Source organism: Accipiter gentilis, chromosome 3 (genome assembly GCF_929443795.1).
Source record: "Accipiter gentilis chromosome 3, bAccGen1.1, whole genome shotgun sequence".
In the NCBI taxonomy this organism is placed as follows: Eukaryota; Metazoa; Chordata; class Aves; order Accipitriformes; family Accipitridae; genus Astur; species Astur gentilis.
In genome coordinates, this window is record NC_064882.1 from 22,960,270 (window position 1) to 22,976,824 (window position 16,555).

At 36.1% G+C, this 16,555-nt stretch overlaps 1 protein-coding gene across 2 annotated transcripts in view; it reads right to left on the bottom strand.

Moving 5' to 3' along the window:
• WDR19 (WD repeat domain 19) overlaps positions 1-16,555 on the bottom strand; it is a 48,609-nt gene that overhangs the window by 29,517 nt on the left and 2,537 nt on the right. The window contains exons 4-15 of one of the 2 annotated variants that reach the window (XM_049832345.1): positions 14,320-14,445; positions 10,972-11,087; positions 10,296-10,411; positions 8,934-9,014; positions 6,557-6,669; positions 5,111-5,284; positions 3,864-3,934; positions 2,927-3,099; positions 2,709-2,823; positions 1,865-1,971; positions 1,323-1,445; positions 90-239 (exon numbers count right to left, since the gene is read on the bottom strand). In XM_049832345.1, the coding sequence (XP_049688302.1) occupies positions 90-239; positions 1,323-1,445; positions 1,865-1,971; positions 2,709-2,823; positions 2,927-3,099; positions 3,864-3,934; positions 5,111-5,284; positions 6,557-6,669; positions 8,934-9,014; positions 10,296-10,411; positions 10,972-11,087; positions 14,320-14,445 (1,465 nt within the window). Of the gene's footprint in view, positions 1-89; positions 240-1,322; positions 1,446-1,864; positions 1,972-2,708; positions 2,824-2,926; positions 3,100-3,863; positions 3,935-5,110; positions 5,285-6,556; positions 6,670-8,933; positions 9,015-10,295; positions 10,412-10,971; positions 11,088-14,319; positions 14,446-16,555 lie in introns of those variants that run through there. The other variant, XM_049832354.1, reaches the window with a different exon arrangement.

Sequence of the window (16,555 nt, forward strand, 5' to 3'; positions counted from 1 at the left end):
AAAAGTTTCTTCATTCTCTATTAAAAACACTATATAGTTGAAGACCCTGCTTGCAAATATAATTGTATGGGTATCCCACACTAACTTACTGGACAATAGACAAAGCCATCACTTTTGTCATCTATGAAAGCCAATCTGGTTCCATTGGGATCTGGGAAAATTTTTCTCACACTGACAGGATGCCGATATTCATTCACATATTGCCAGTCTTCAATGTAGAAATAATGGATAACTCCAGCCTAATGAGAAATAACAGAAAAATCTAATAATGACATCAGTAAGTGGCAAGTAGATAATTAACTTGGCTGTAGTTTCTCCCATCTTAGATTGCTAAGCATAAAGAGTGTTTAAAGAAAAATACTTCCAGGTGTTTTTTTGGCTTCCTTCTTCATTCACAGCTGGTTTTGAGCAGGATAGGAAAACTTGAGGCTTTTTTTTTGGGGGGGGAGGGGGAGGATTTGGAGGTTTGACAGGTTTTCTGTTGTTTTGGTTGTTTATCTCACTCTGCTTTGTGGAGACAAGCTGTATTTACTGTACAGTTCTCTAAACAGGGGAAATGCCTGCCTTGTTGCTGAGAGAAGCTTAACTTTCAAACAAAGCTGAAAAATTTGCCTCCAAGGAAGAACCACACATTCTTAAGAACACATGTACCTGATTCAGCAGAGAAAAGTAAACTGATTTGTTATTAATGCTGTATTTCAATCAGTGTTACACAAAGAACAACACTGAAAGTAAAAAGTGGCTTTTGAAGTCAATTGTAAAATTTGCACATATCAAATTGATCAGTTTTGAATTTAGTACTTTAAATTTACCAGTACCAGTTTAGGTATTGAGGAGCTGAGAAAGGCCTCAACTGCTGCAAAACCACTCAAGTTAATAAACCAGTAATAACACTGGAGACAGTGATTTTGCCTTTCCTGTGGAAGGTCAGTACATCAGTCTGCATCACAAAGAGCACAAAACTACAATGCCAAATGTGCCCTGTATTCCCAGTGCCAGAAAACAGTAAAATAAACTCCCCCTCATGCACAGGAAAATCTCTGGAAAAAAATCCATAAGCATGTTCACATCCTTCTTCAGTGCCCTCCTAATTCCTATCTTTGTTGAAACACGTAAAAAAATTCTCTGCATCTCATATAAATGCAACAGTAAAGGAAGTTGGATGCAATTTTGACTGTATTTGCATAAAATCCTTGCATAGAAAATAATCCACTGTAAACTTCTCAGAAGCACAATTTTTTTGCTGAAAGTATGATTAATAATCCAGATAGAAACATATTCCATCTAAAAAAAAAATCTTTAAAAACAGAAGTAATACTCACATCTGTACCATATATGAGGAAGTCACTAGTTAAAGCATGGCACAAAATTCGGTATTTATCATCATCTGCTGGGAAGAGTCGAGTTTCTCGTTCTTCCTGAGCATCCAAACCTTCACTTTCTATCTAAATATAAAGAATAGAATGAACTGAAAAACTCCACTGTTATCAATGAGGTATCAAAGTTTTGCCTGTATCAAACTGTAAGGAAATGAGATGAAAACAAACTTGCAGGTGCATCCTTTAAAAACCCAGCATCTTCTTCTGTCAAATTCCCACAGAGACTTCTAAACTAAAACTTGTTATATAGTTCACAAGAAAACACTTTTTCTTCACCTGTTCTAAACTAGGTTATGTTTCTAAAGTCTACAGGAACTCAGCTTTATGTTTTAATTAGCCAGCAAAAAAATTCTAAAAGATTTTTGGTTTTTATCTCCATTAACTGAAGATCACTCAATTTTCTCTCATTTTTAAAATTACATTAACTTGTTCAGCTCAGATCAATGCATTAGTTCAGCACTACTCCAAATTGCCAGAGCTCTTACCATATGCAACTGGACTTTACCCTCAAAGAGAGCAGCGGCATAATCAGAATTAAGGTGCATACTTGCTACTGTCCCGAGGTACTCCACATCTTTAAGCTTTTTTACATCTAAAGAATTCAAACAGAAAAGAAAAGGTAAAAATATTTTGATTTTTGTATAGGTCTTCACTCATCATCATCTAAATTTGCAGCTGAGTAACCAGATGTGAAAAACTCACAACTAAGCAGAGGGGACAAGTCACATGTACAGAGACTTTCTTCTTAGCAGAGAACTGAGTAGAAAGTACAAGAGAAACTGTTTTTCTATGCAACTCTGACTAGTGTTCTTACAGTTTTGATTAATTTATTATTAGTCAAAAAAGTTGATGCTTAGAGAGACATGAAAGCTTTAAATCCACTATCTAAAATTTGGACATAGCATAACCAGTTTTTACCTTACCCCATGCAAACAATATGAACATCTACCAAACTGAGAATTTAAACCCTCTGATCACATAGTCCCTAGGTACTTTGCCAAACTTAGTATTTAAAGACACGGTCAAATAATGTCTCAAAAGCCTAGAAGTCCTTCATTAGTTAACAACATGATCTGAAAAAAAACCCCAAAAAAGAAATGTTCTACATTTCATTACCAGTACCTTGAACGTGAAGTTTTACTTCTATTATTTACAATGCTTTGTCATAACTGCTTCAGTTTGTGAAGATCATTATCTGGTCTTAACAGGACCATACGGCAATTCAAGTTGTTATTGTACAATGTGGAATGTCCAGAACTGCTAAACACAACCCGAATTAATAAAGACACAATGATGCAGTAGTTTTAAGAGAACTAAATTTATGCTTACTATTCTCTCCAAGTGCATAAAACCAAGCCCGATTGTTCATTCCTACAGCCAAATGATAAACACCAATAGCAACAAAACTGGGCTCTACTTCAACAGAGACTGTGACTGGTAGCTCCTGTAAGAAAACAAAACAAAATAAACCAAAACCATTTTAATCCACTACTAATACTTACTTTAGTTATATCTAAATGAAGTTTAAAAGGAAAAGGTTATCATACTCTCTCCACATGATTGGCTATAGTAACTTCAAGAAGAGAAGTGAGGTATGCAATCCGTGTACTGCAAGCGTGTCCAAGAATTGGAAGCTTTGTCAAGAAAACATGGAGGGATCCTCTTTGTGTAGATACTGCCAACAACTGTCCATCATCTGTCCAAGCCAGCTGATCTACACCTAAAACATTCACAAGTTTTTGCAAAAAAAAAAAAAAAAAAAAAAAAAAAAAAAATTCCTTTAACTACTGAAACCAAGAAACAACTATTTTGCTTTAAAATGTGAAAATGGTAGGAATTCATACCTAGGAATATATGTACTAATGTACTCAAACATAACCAATTAATATAATTCAAGATTAACCAGCATCACTCAAACCAAACCTATAATTTACTAATTTACCATTTTCCTAAGAGTGAAGACTTGATAATAACTGAAGTATTTACAGACATTACAAAAGAAGATAATGGTGGTAACTCATTACCCAAGAACATAGTCTTGTAACAATGTTCTGGAAGCCACAGGCACAAATCCTATATATCAGGATGAGAAAAGATTAAGTATCGTACGTCAGTACAAGAGATGCTGAAAAGCACAAAAAAAACCACCAGAAAAAACATGGGAAAAAGCAGAAACCAGTTAAGTATATTATTTTAGTAATCTGAATATACTGTATTACAGACTCAAAAACCCAAAACACTAACTGATTGAATATTCTGAGAGCTGTACTTCTTTATACTTTGAACAGACAAAATAAAATGTTCCCATTTTGCTATGGGTCCCCTAATAAATACAAGTTGGGAAAGAAGGAATTTGTGATACATTCTACATTTACACAGTTTTTCCAACAACAGTACTTTCACTCATGTAAACGGAGTCACCATCAAAATTCTGTTTTACTTAATTTGTAAAAATTTCTATCCTCATGGAGACTGTTAACATACCTTTGTTTTCATCATCCAAGTTTATTATGGCATACATTTCTCTCAGGTCTGACAGATCATGGATTTTAATGCTAAAAAAAAAATAAACAGTCATTCTCACTCAGTCATCATAAAGTGGAAAAACCCAACCCAATCAAGACAGCCTAATGGAGAAAAAATAGACTCCAAATGCAAAATGCCTTCCTTTTCCTAAAGAGCAACACACACTCATTGTTATCCAACACTCTAAATGGTATATCACTATCACCGTACAAAAAGATTTGCTCAGAGAACGGAAATTTGAGAAAAAGGCACAAATCCAATTTGAAAGAACTCAGAGGTGGGAAACACACACTATTATTCCCTTTTGACCTGGTACAATACAGATTAGGTTAAAAACACATTCCTGATGGACAAACACTGATTGAATGCACAGATGCAAAAAAACTAGCTTTCAATCCTGCTTCACATAAAAAGGGACAGAGAGTTTACTTATGCTGTCATGTCACTCAATATATGCTAAAGAACCCCTTCAAGAAATAATACTTATTGTACAACAGCTGAAGTGCTTGAAGTTGCACCATGTTTTCCTCGTACTTATACCACTCTTGATGTGCAAGTGTCACAAATCAGCAGTCTGTTAAGGTCATACACAGAACTGAGGACAGACAGAATGGTCTGACTCCTATCATCATTCAGCTCCTTTTTCAATGAAGAATTCAGATATCACAGAATCAGGGAGTAGCAGACAAGGAGCTAAAGGTGATATTCTATCATATGCACAACATATTTTGCAAAAACTCCGGTCTCTTTTACTATAAGTTTCCTTAACTGCTTGCACATTTATAATTTTGTCTAGATTGCAGGTAAGACCAAACACCAGGGAGGAAGATAGCAGGCTATCAGCATACTCAGTACAGCTTTAAATGAATTGTTCAATAAATCATAGTAAAGAAATCTGGATATTTTTGTAGCTGAGTAACATAGAAAAAGAAAGAATCAAAAGGAATAACCTATGTTAAAGTTTAATTAATTTTTTTTTGTTTACAATTAACTACAATAAAGTTAATTACAATTGCAGATATTTCGGTAAAAATTAGCTTCTCCAAACTTTAGGTAGAGAGGCAGTTCCACAGAACAATTAACCTCACTTTCTCTGCTCTGACTTCTTAGGGAGCCTTGAAGCCTTAGGGAGCCTAGCTTTGATACCTAACAGCTACAGTTATGTGAGATGAATTCCATTCTTTATGTATAAAACTACCACTTACCAATTGTCTCCACATGATGCAGCTTTGTTTAATGACTGTGATATAGCAATGCTGCTTAGATTATCCTTATGATTATGAGCTTGAAAGATTTCTTGACCTATCTCACGAATGTGTGTAGAAATGACTACAAAACACCCTCGTGAAAAACCAATCATAATGTAGCCATCACCATACCTGTCACAAAAAAACAACAATTAAGAGATCTATTTATGCAATGTGCAAAATGCATTTTCTTTCAGACTACTGGGGTAATTGTCAATGCCTCCCTTTAATAGGAAAAATAATCAAATTATGGGAACTTATATATATAATGTAGAACAATATAGTATAAAATAGATTAAGTGAAAAACAACCAAAGATTCTTAAAGAACAAAACCATGTTTGTGCCCAGAGTTCATTTATAAGTCATCTTTATCCTCTTTTCTACATCCTATAATGCCACTTTACTTTCGGCAAGCTGCATAGATGGCAGTTAGTGATGCCAGGAGAAAGACCTCTGGTATCTTTATTGGAATAAGCATGCCAGAAGATGGAAACTTCCATTTCAAGGTTCTGGCTGACTTGGTCCCATCAAAGCTATGCTAAAAATAATAATGCCAGTCGTTGTGCCCTTAAGGCATACTACTGCAAACACAGTGGAAGTACCAAAGCTACAATCTGTGTTTGTGAATAGATAGTCTGTTTACTTTTCATAGTGTCAAGTTGAAATAATGAGGTTAAGGCAGAAATAGCGTAAGGATGAATTCAAACAATATCTCGTCAGCTTAGCTGCAAAGAAATCATTGCAAGGGAAAGAGCCCAGGTATGCATGTTAGACATGTAGCCATAAATTAAGAAGCATATAGCTACAGGTTTTCTTAGACAGTTGTAGTGTAAAGGCATAAACATCAATTCTACTTTGACTGAACAGGCATTAAAAGACATGGTGTCATAATCCAAAGACATAGAAACAGTACAGCTACTTTTTGGGTACAGAGCTGAAACTTCTAGCTTGGGAATTCTTCAAAGGAACATTACCAATTGGATTGCATAGCAGGAAGGCTACAAGAACTTTGCACAACTTTGTAAACCAACGAACTAGCTGAAGTATACAACTCCACCTCTAGCTCTTTCATCAGTTACTCATCCAAACAGAAAACCACCTATAAACCCCTCAGTTTAATCTACTGTCAGGACAGCAACAGTATTAGTGTTCTAAAGCTGAGCATACCAACAGTGATTATATTTGAAAATTTTGCTTTTATGGCCATTGAATTGTCAAGTAAAACGATTACAAAATGTAGACTTCTTTGTGTTTGGAAAGGAATTATTAAAAAGGCTACAATACTTCCAAGAAAAATCCAGTGTAAGCAAGAGATATATGATTTCATTTCCAGCATTAATCACAACTGGAAAAATCTTCAGCTTGTTAATACTAGTATGTTTCATTAAGAAAGTTCTGCTCACCATCTGTAGGTTACAATACTGCCATAAGGCTGCTGAAATTTCAGATCAATCGGGTTATCAGGATCATTCAAATTAAAAAGAAAGAGAGTCTTCTTGCCGACCACTACACTTACCTGCCAATGAATGAAAAGGAGAATTAACTTGGTAAGAATGGCATCACTTTAAAAAAGGCCCTACATCTTCAGTAAAAGATGAGATTTAGGACTTTCAATAATCCTTGAGAATCCCATGGATCTGAATTCTGAATCTTAATATTAACAGTGGAAGAGATTTGCAGGATATTCCCCTTGTACGCAGTGATTCACAGATCTAAATGCAAGCCCTGCAGAACACACATCTCAAATTCAAAACTTGTTCCCTACAGAAGCATTAAGTCAGCTCCACTTCCTCAGAGGAAAAGGTAGCAGGTCACAGGGGGTTATCCTGTTGGACTACTCTCACTTGAAGTACGTTGTGGTGTTTGAATTTTTATGTGGGAGGTTGAAGCCTATCACAACACTGCTATCTCAAGTAACTTGCTGAGACTTCAAAGATAGAAAGACAATTCCAGAAGAAACAGCATGTTCAGTGTGTAATAGACATGCAATATTTATAGTTTGATATCAGTCTAGGTGAGTGCATTTTATTTGACAAATCCCATAGAGACGCTGGACTTCACAGTGGAAGACAAGCTGAACTTTGGTTGTTTTTTTTAAAGATTATTTTTGTTACTAGAGTGTGTGTTATTGTCAGGCAAGAGTAAAACTCTCATTTTAGAAATAGCAAGGAGCAGCTTATTTCACCTTATTCTTTGACAAAGATACTTTGAAGGGCTATTTCCAAATTTACTTTACATGATCTTCTGTTCCAGCTCTCCTTGTCTAAAAAGGAGACAATGGTTTACTCCTAAAATAAGAGCTGGAAGAATGAAATACAAAGCTAGTATTTTCAAACTGAGAAAAAAAGGCATATGTTGACCTAAACATCCATTAATCCAGAACTACAAACTCCAATTCTGACGTATAATTCCTAAAGTTATCCCAAACATAAAAAGTATGTTTTCTGCCTTTTATAACAGTTTGCTTATAATTCCATTGCAGCTTAATGATGAAGTATTTAACAAATACTATTTCTTAAACTCTTCTAAGAAATTACAGGAATTATTTTATGTTGCAGGGCAAGATGTTAACTCTAGTACTACTTACTTATTTTGATCCAACTTGTAGGGTGTTTTTTTCTGATGTCACAACTAACAGCCTAGAAGTGATCGTTATCAAGCCAAGCCTCCCGGACAACAACAGACACGTAGACAATAAATGCTATGTGGTTTAGAGCTGCTGACAGACCATCTAAGTACAAACAAGAACTACAGAGTTACAAAACGTTCCCTAACATTTTACAGCAAACTTGAGACCTGTAATAAAAACCTGCAAAGCCTAGGCTATTGCATGACCCAGGAAGCAACAGAACAAATTGAGGCTGAAGTCCTCAGTTCCTGCATTTTCAAAATATCTGTTAATTAAATTTTCCTAGGAAGCAGAAAACATTTCACTCCATGCAGAGAGGCAAAAAACTCTTACAGGTCATTGTCAATGTAAACATGGAGAAAAAGTCTTTCTTGACACCTATACTCCATAGAGTAAATCTGTGAGAATTTAATTATGTTGTATAAGGGTATAGATCTGGACAAATTCTAACACAGTACCACCTTACTATTCATGGATTTTCTATATCTTGTCTTGGTATTTCATTGCTGATCATTTAATAATATGCTCTGCTAATAGTTATTATTACCCCATTTTGATGTACTTCACCATTGACCAATCTGATGGACTTCAATTCTATCAAGAAAGACGAAGACAATGAAACCGTAGCCATTTAGACAGACAGAGGATAATGCTCACACAAGAAGGCTGACACCAGGGCTTTTAGTCTCATAGATGCTCAGGTTTGCCCAAGATGAAAACCGAGCGCACAGTGATCTGTTCCCAAAAATGACAGCTGAAAATCTGTCTTCTGAAAGGCAGCACCTCTGCAATTTTGACAATCCTGCTCCAGTTCCATCTGCCACACTGAATATACCGTTCTATATTTATATTGTATGTATTTCTTTAAGTTCCTGCACACGTCTCCATCTATTATGATAACTACCACTGCAAAACTGCTCTGTTATCTGAATATTGCTAGCCACTGTGCTTTCCATGAACACATCCTTAACCAATAAAGGGGTATGGCTTTACTTTAAAGGAACGTTTTGGAAAAGAAAAAAAAAATAATCTTCAACACCAAATTTTAAGTTAAGGAAGAACAAATTGCTTCCTGGCCCATACTCATTGCCAGCAGAAACCCTGAAACATCAGATTGACACTTTTTGCAGTATTTTGTATTGACTTCTTACTGTGCTTTCCCTGGTTGATATTCTTTCATCAGTCTTCATAACTGAGAACTGCATATCACTGGGATCTGAGCTCACTGAGGTCTGCAAGAAAGAAGTTCAGATTGAGAAATCAACAGTTAATGTAGCAAATACTGATGAGAAATAATTGCATTATTCCTGCCCTGTACATTTTAGTGTTAAGGATAGACAGAGTTGTTACTGCATTTAATACCAAAACTAAGAAAAAAATTGGAGAAAACATGACCTCAGTTTGGATCATAATGACATGTTATCACAGAATATACTCAAAAAATATCTAGGAAACAGAAATACAAATCCAAATAGAGAAGGAAAGATCCAGATGAGGAAGAAGATTTGCAAGATGATATTATACAGACAGTACTAAATGAAGCAGCACAAACATGGTCACTCCAATGCAAATTCAAAGAAGGAAGACCAAGAATAAGGCATACAAGTTAAATATCTAACAATGCATTTTGATATGGACATACCTGATCTGGTTTAGGCAGTGATAGCAATCTAGTTGCTTTTGTAGTCAATATGAGGTTATAAAACCTCATAAGCAAGACTTGCTTAGGTCTCTGTTGTCTCAGCTGCACTGCTTTTACTACCTAAGCCAGCTAGTTTAAAGCACAAATATACCCTAACAAATTTATTAGGGTATTCTTCTCCAGTTGTGATCTTCAGACACACAGATGGAAGCATATAAAATGAACTATGAAAGATTTGGTTTTTTGAAAATCTTGAGTGAAACACTGTTCATTAAAGTTAAAAAAGTGAATTATATTCATTTGTGTATTATGCAGCAACTGACATTGCTCAGGACTGTGATGCATGTAAACAAACAGAAAGCTTGATTAGCTAATCTGAGTGTACCTGGACGAAACACTGGAATCAGCCTCTCAATAATGCAACGGAGGTCCAGTCTAGGAGTAATCCTTGCACATCAGAGGCGAGATCTTTGTTTAACCAATCTAAAGCAAAACCAACACTAAAAGTAGTTCCTAAAGACCTTATAAACAAGTCATGTGAGAGCTGTCCTGCGCTGCTATTGGGGAAGTCAGCCTAAGACTGCATTCATAGGATTCTCTTGTAACAGATACAGATCAGGATCAAGGATGAGAGAAACATGTTTAGGCAGGACCACAGCAGAATTGCAGAGACTCTAATATAAATCACACTGCATAATACAGAGGCTCAGGTGTTTAGATACACCCTCATCCTACATGAGGTTTCCCAAAGGCTCCTTGTCCTGGAAAGCAGCGGGATTGAAAAGGCATAAGCTCCTATAGGTCCCACCTTTCTTGGGAACCAGTAGTATTAATGTATGCCTTAAAATCAAATAGGGGTTACAAATACTACCTGTCTTATAGTATCCCCTTCCTGATTGCTTATAGTAATCATTTTGTCTTCACCGCCTAGAGCCAGAAGGTTTTCAGTACTCCAACAACCACAAGTAATCCGCTTAGTGTGCTTACCTGAAAAAGAAACAAACTTATACAACACAAACGAACACAACCACAAAAAATATCTCGGATGGAAATATGCTCTATTTGGCCACTCAAACACAGATTGTCAGAATGTGAAACAACTTAGAGCAATTACAAATTCAAGAGTAAGTAGAAAAAAAAAATATCTTCTACTCCCAGATGGGAGTCTTTTGACCTTACGGGAACTTGCACAGCCCCTGTTCTTCCATTTCTTTGCATCAAATTTCTAGGGACTGTGCTATATCCTTAACCCTTCTGCCCAGAGGTACTCTAAGCAGGTAGGAAAAAGTAACAAGAACAACCACACAAATCCTTTTCAAGAAAGATAACACAAGTTTCCCATGAGGCAGTACCAGGCATGTGTGTATATATATTTTTAACTTATTATGCTACACAAATACTTTGGTAAGTGCAACAAAACAAAGTGCAAGTTCAGTATGAAGACGTTTTTGACTTGCATGTTCATATACAGAACTAAAAAGGAATCTAAGTATATTAGCAAAGTTCCGCTTTGACATGTGCAAGCTTAGTTTCAAACCAATGCATACCAAGAACAGGAATCTTGCGAGAAGTCTGACGGTTATATATAAGTAAGTTTCCCTTTGTTGTTCCAACAGCAAGTAAAGTCCCAACTCGAGACCATAATAAGAAAGACATTGCATCCCTAAAATAAAGAAAAATTTTACTTTGTATGGTAGAGATTCCTTTCATGTGCTGACATATAAAAACGTTTTGCATAGTTGAAGTTCTATGAAATCACACAGACCAAGCAGAATCTTTAAATTAAGAAAATGTTCTCTACAACAAGTATCAGAATTATTTAAGTGTGCATGAAATAGTGAAAGTAATAAAGGTAGGTATGAGATAATGTAATAAGACCTGTACAAATGGAAATGTGTCTGCAAACATCAACAGTCTTTGATGGAATCATGGGTAATTTGGACAATTATGTAGCTTTAAAAAACACTCAAAGATACCATGAAGGTACGTGAAATTTTCCAGTCACTTTCTGCATTGTTTTTTTGTCCTTCAATAATCCTATGAATTCAGCCAACTCCAAGTGAATACGTTTAGTACTAGTCAATGTAGTGAGCTAGAAAGAACCATTTTAACTTGAGGTTTCAGATACACCAAGGCCTATTTTGGTGTATATTTAAGGGTACATTGCTAAATATTATACATCACATTTAAAAAAGAAAAGCCTCTTAAGCAAAACAATTTTAATCAGAATTTTCTAATTAGTGCAGTTATTCCCATCAATGCCTTTCCCATCTTTTTAAATTTTACTGTAAGCATGCAATAGCAATTTGAAACAGATTTCAGATATTGACACATAACATGACCTCCAATATATATTTGGAGGGTTTTGTTTGTGCTTTTCTAATTTCAAAAAGAGGAGGATACCAGAAAAGCGTGGTTATCACAGCTTTTATATGTCTTACTGCTTATTCTGCTTAAGCAATAACATTGTGACACAAGAAGGATTAGGCACTTAAATTGATATATACTGTTCTAGTGAGACTGCCTCCAATAAGCAATTTCCCTCAGATGTTAGAGAGAAAGATCGTGAAGGAAATGCAATAACTGCATACTCCATTCTGATAAGTACCTTCTATGCTCTTTTTTCTTTGCATACTGGCAATTTACTGTTTCCCCTCCCCCGCCCCCCCAAACATTTGTTCGCACATGAAAAGGAGGTACAATATGGTCTATTCCTTCACACAATATAACATATATATACACACATCTTCACAAATTGCTTTGATTACATAAACAGCTATAGTTTAAAATTGACCTATTAAAAAACCCCAAACCCCTACTTTGAAAAACATTAAAAAAATTTTAAGGTCAAAGTTGATGTATTCCACCAGAAAAGAAGATTATAAACAATAATCATTATAATATCTGTGCTAAAAAAGGCATATTGTTGATAATATGTAATAACTAATAATGACAAAAATGTAATGACTAAGAAATAACTCATTAATCCACAATTACCCAAACAAGATGCCTATACAATGCTACATATAATTGATTAGTCAGTGTCGTGCTTTCCCATCGCGACAATCTAGGAGAAATGACGCATCGCCAGGGACTCGCCCTGGGGAGAAACGGACCAACACAGATACTGTGGATCAAGCGATTTCTCAGTTTAATTGCTGCGTAACACTTGGTTATATACCACAACCACGCACAAGCCATCTACTGATTGGTTAACATGTGCTGTTCACACGCCTAAAGCAATAGTTCGATTGGATAAGGTCTTCTGATCACGCGAATGGTTCCTCCTGTCTGTGTCTTGCCTGGTGTCCTGCTTTCAGTCACATAGGCCCAACTTGTTCAGCTTTTTGTGCTTATTTCATCAAACTCTGTAGCAACAGTTAGCCTTCGCTGCGTCCTTGAGGCCTGCTGCTTGCAGAGGCCTCTGGCTCACAGATTGAACAGTCCCATTGTGTCTCTTGTTCACTATGTGTCTATTCTTCTAATTATCCCACAGTCAGTAGGAAGAAGTAATCACTTCAAATTTCTCATTTGTATGTACAATTATTTACTTGTTTTAAAACTGTTTTCTAACGTGACTTAACATTCTACCAACAATCTTCAAAACGTAACTTCATTAAATCACATATAGGTTAAGTCACTGTGTATTTTGTGCAAAGTGACAATTCTTTTACTCTTTCAGGAGTGGAATAACTTGTATAGAAGTTATTTATTGTTTCAGTACAGTTTAAGTTCAGTTTCAACGTACACATATAGGATACCAGGCTGTAACATATGGAAATATCCCATAATCAAGTATCCAATATTCCAAATGAATTTTATAAAGCACAAGTGTACATGTTAATTGAAATATGGAATACTTCCATATTCCAGACATGGGGTTTTCAACATAAATCAGGGAAAAAAACCACCTTTATGGAAACCAACATAACCCCCACCCTTCAGTTCTTCCAGCTGAACTGAATTTTTTTGATTTAATGGATAAACCACTCCCATTTTGGTATCTTTTACTACTTAAAAAAACCCAAAACACAACAATAAAATACCCCAAAACCACCCAAAACATACACAAAGGAAATTTAGAAACTAAGAGTTAAATCAGAAGGAGTGTTTGTCTCAACTCAAGTAAATAACATAGCAGCAGTATCAAAAATTAGCTGTTTCTCTGCTCAGGTGAGTGCCCTAACAAACATGGGTCAGATTTGTTTCCACATTCTTTCCTACAGACAGAATGTTTATGTAGAGGGCAATAGTTTAGTGGAATAAATTCAAAGAAGCTACAAGTTTAATTGTTAAACCAAGCTTATTTGTGAACCCAATGCCTGACTGTTATGTAGGCCACAGGAGAGTTTTAAGTCTGTGGCCAAATTCAGAAAGGTAGGGATTTGAACCTTAGAGTAGGATCACCTCAGATATCTCCTCCCATCCTAAACCAGTCTGCTTTGTGAATAGCATTTTAGTCCCCTTATAAATCTAAGGGGAAAAAATCCTAGCACCACTTAAATCACTTCCCTTACTTTTAAGCTCCTTTCCACTTGTGTGAAGTACTTCGGAGAAAGTGTAGCTGGTGCGGAAACACAAAAAATTCACCCATCCTTGTTGCTACCACAGAGTGAAAATATTGAAGAGAAGCTCTCTGGAGACTTTGGCATTGTTGGCAATTAAAAAAGAAACAAATCCCCTATCAACCCCCAAACCCCCACCCACAATAAACACTTCAAAATCAGCAAATCTTACCAAATAGAATTTAGCAACAAACTGTAGCATATTAGTTTAACAGTGTATGTGCTATGAAGACTCCAATAATAAGATGATCCGTGCAGTATATTCTCCACATCAACAAGTCACAGTGGTCCAAGCCTTCAAATATACGCTTTAAAAAAAAATGTTCTTACCTCATGCCACTGTCTACTTGGCCTGTTTTGTTTGTGTTCGCATCCCACAGAATTATGGCACTAGATTTGTCTGTGATTATTGCTAAAGTATCACCATCCTTATCCCAGTCCATAGCAACACAGTTACTGAAGAAAAAAACAACAAACATTCACTAATAATGTGAAAATACGCTTGTAATTGTACAGAAACAGCCAGAATTATTCAACTGAAGTCCCTGTCCTTGCTTTCTCCTCCCAAGCACACCCATGACAGATAGCAGATTTATCTGTAAAGTGTACTTTTATAGCAACCACACCCTTACTCCAATCTCATCGAAATGACAGAGGCTGAAAGGAAGGTCATAAAAAAAAGAGACGGCTACCTACATCGTAGTACTTGAAATACTGCCACCTTGATTTTCAAGAGACAATGAAAATCCCCTGTAAGGAAGCTATTCAGTGTTGGGATTATTCTTCTCATAGTTCAACAAGCATAATGAACTTGGACAAGAAACCTATGCAGAAGCAGGGAAAATGCTCTACTTGCAAATAGTTCCCAGAATGAAGAGGACAGCAGACTTACCCACAGGTGTCTAGTGAATTGGAAACAGTGCTGTTTACAACACATTTAAAGCATCATATACTGCAGACTAAGAACCTATGCTGTCTGACACTGCTCTTTTCTTTCTAGACAAGTTGATAGTTTCAGATTAAAAAGGTATCTCTGAAAAATTTCACTCTCACTACCACTCAAATGAAAACTCCTAATGCAAGCAATTTCATATGTGTCCTACTGAAACATACATTGCTGTAAACTAATTCAGTAAGCCTTCAGTTCCAGTTTCCCCTCTCTTTTTAAAACCTTAGCAATTTATTCTAGCAAATAAGTATGGTCTGTTCTCCAAACAGGCCCATGAATAATTAACAGCCAATCAGAACATCAGAAGATCAGGAATAACAAGGACAAAAAGAAAAAAATAAGGAAGAACGCAGACTGATAACTAGTAAACAAAACAAATTCTATCAACATAATGGTAAGAAGATGCTTATAACATCAACTATTACAGTAGAGAATATTTGACATTCTGAACTCCATTCTTACACAAGGAGAGGTCTAGCAGTTAACAATTGCAGTTGGTTAACAGTTAGCCAGCAAATGAAGAAGTAAAGTTTGGCCTGAGGGGCAGAACCTCCACATAAGCACACTTGTTTCTGTTTAAATGGTATATCGCAAAAATTGAATTTTATTCTAATAGTAATAATTAGAGAGAATTTATTCTTCAATCACAGCAAAAGGTTCAAAATAAGAATTCAAAAGAACTACCTAATCTAGATAGATGATTTCCTGGCGGGGGGGGAGCCTCAAAAAGTCAGTACTATTCAAACTACCACAAGCAGATGTTAATTATTTCAACAAGCCTTTAGGATATGTGGTGGTTATACAAACTTTTTCTCCTCTCTGCCTTGCCCTGAGAACACATTATTTTAAAACTGGTTTATATATGTTTCCCTGAAGGAAAGGGTCATGTCTGTCCGTTAATAAGGTAGTACTATCAGTGTCCATCAGTAAGGCAGACTCCCCGTCACACCACCCTCACCAGCCCACCACAGTAGAGGATCCCCAGTCCAACAGAAGCTTTTCTCAGAGTTCACCACTGATTCCATACAGCTTTCCTCAGTTTTGGCAGTTTGCTGGAGAGAATGAGCATTTATCATACATTGTGCAAAATACAGCACAGAATGAGCTGGGCCATGGGTATTACCAAGCAAAAGACACTGACATAGCCAGCCCACATTATGAATGGCAGCTAACCAGAACAGGATTTTGAAACAAGACAGCAAGATGCAATGGTCAGTAAGATACAAGCGAGTCTGATAAAGACAATGAGAAATGCATCTCTTGGTTTGGTGCAAGGTGGCAACTACCATGAACTGCAAAAAAAATGTATTTCCAAAATGGGGAGCTAAGTGATTTTGGCTCATATCTACCAACGATACAGGGATATGCAAGTGACATTCTAGAAATGAAAGTCAGACTTCTAGATTAGAGGATTCAGATTTAAAGCCTTAGTGGCAGTTTTGCCTTGACTAAGGGTTCTACCTTAATCAAAATGCATCTGGTTGTTAGAAATAAAATAAAAAAATCAGGAATTTGCATGAATACTTAAGCTAAGAGCAGGTAAAATACTAAAAAGAAATGAGGAGTACGCAAATGAAACTACTGCTACATCAGGTAGTAATGGTGCCCAATAAAAGT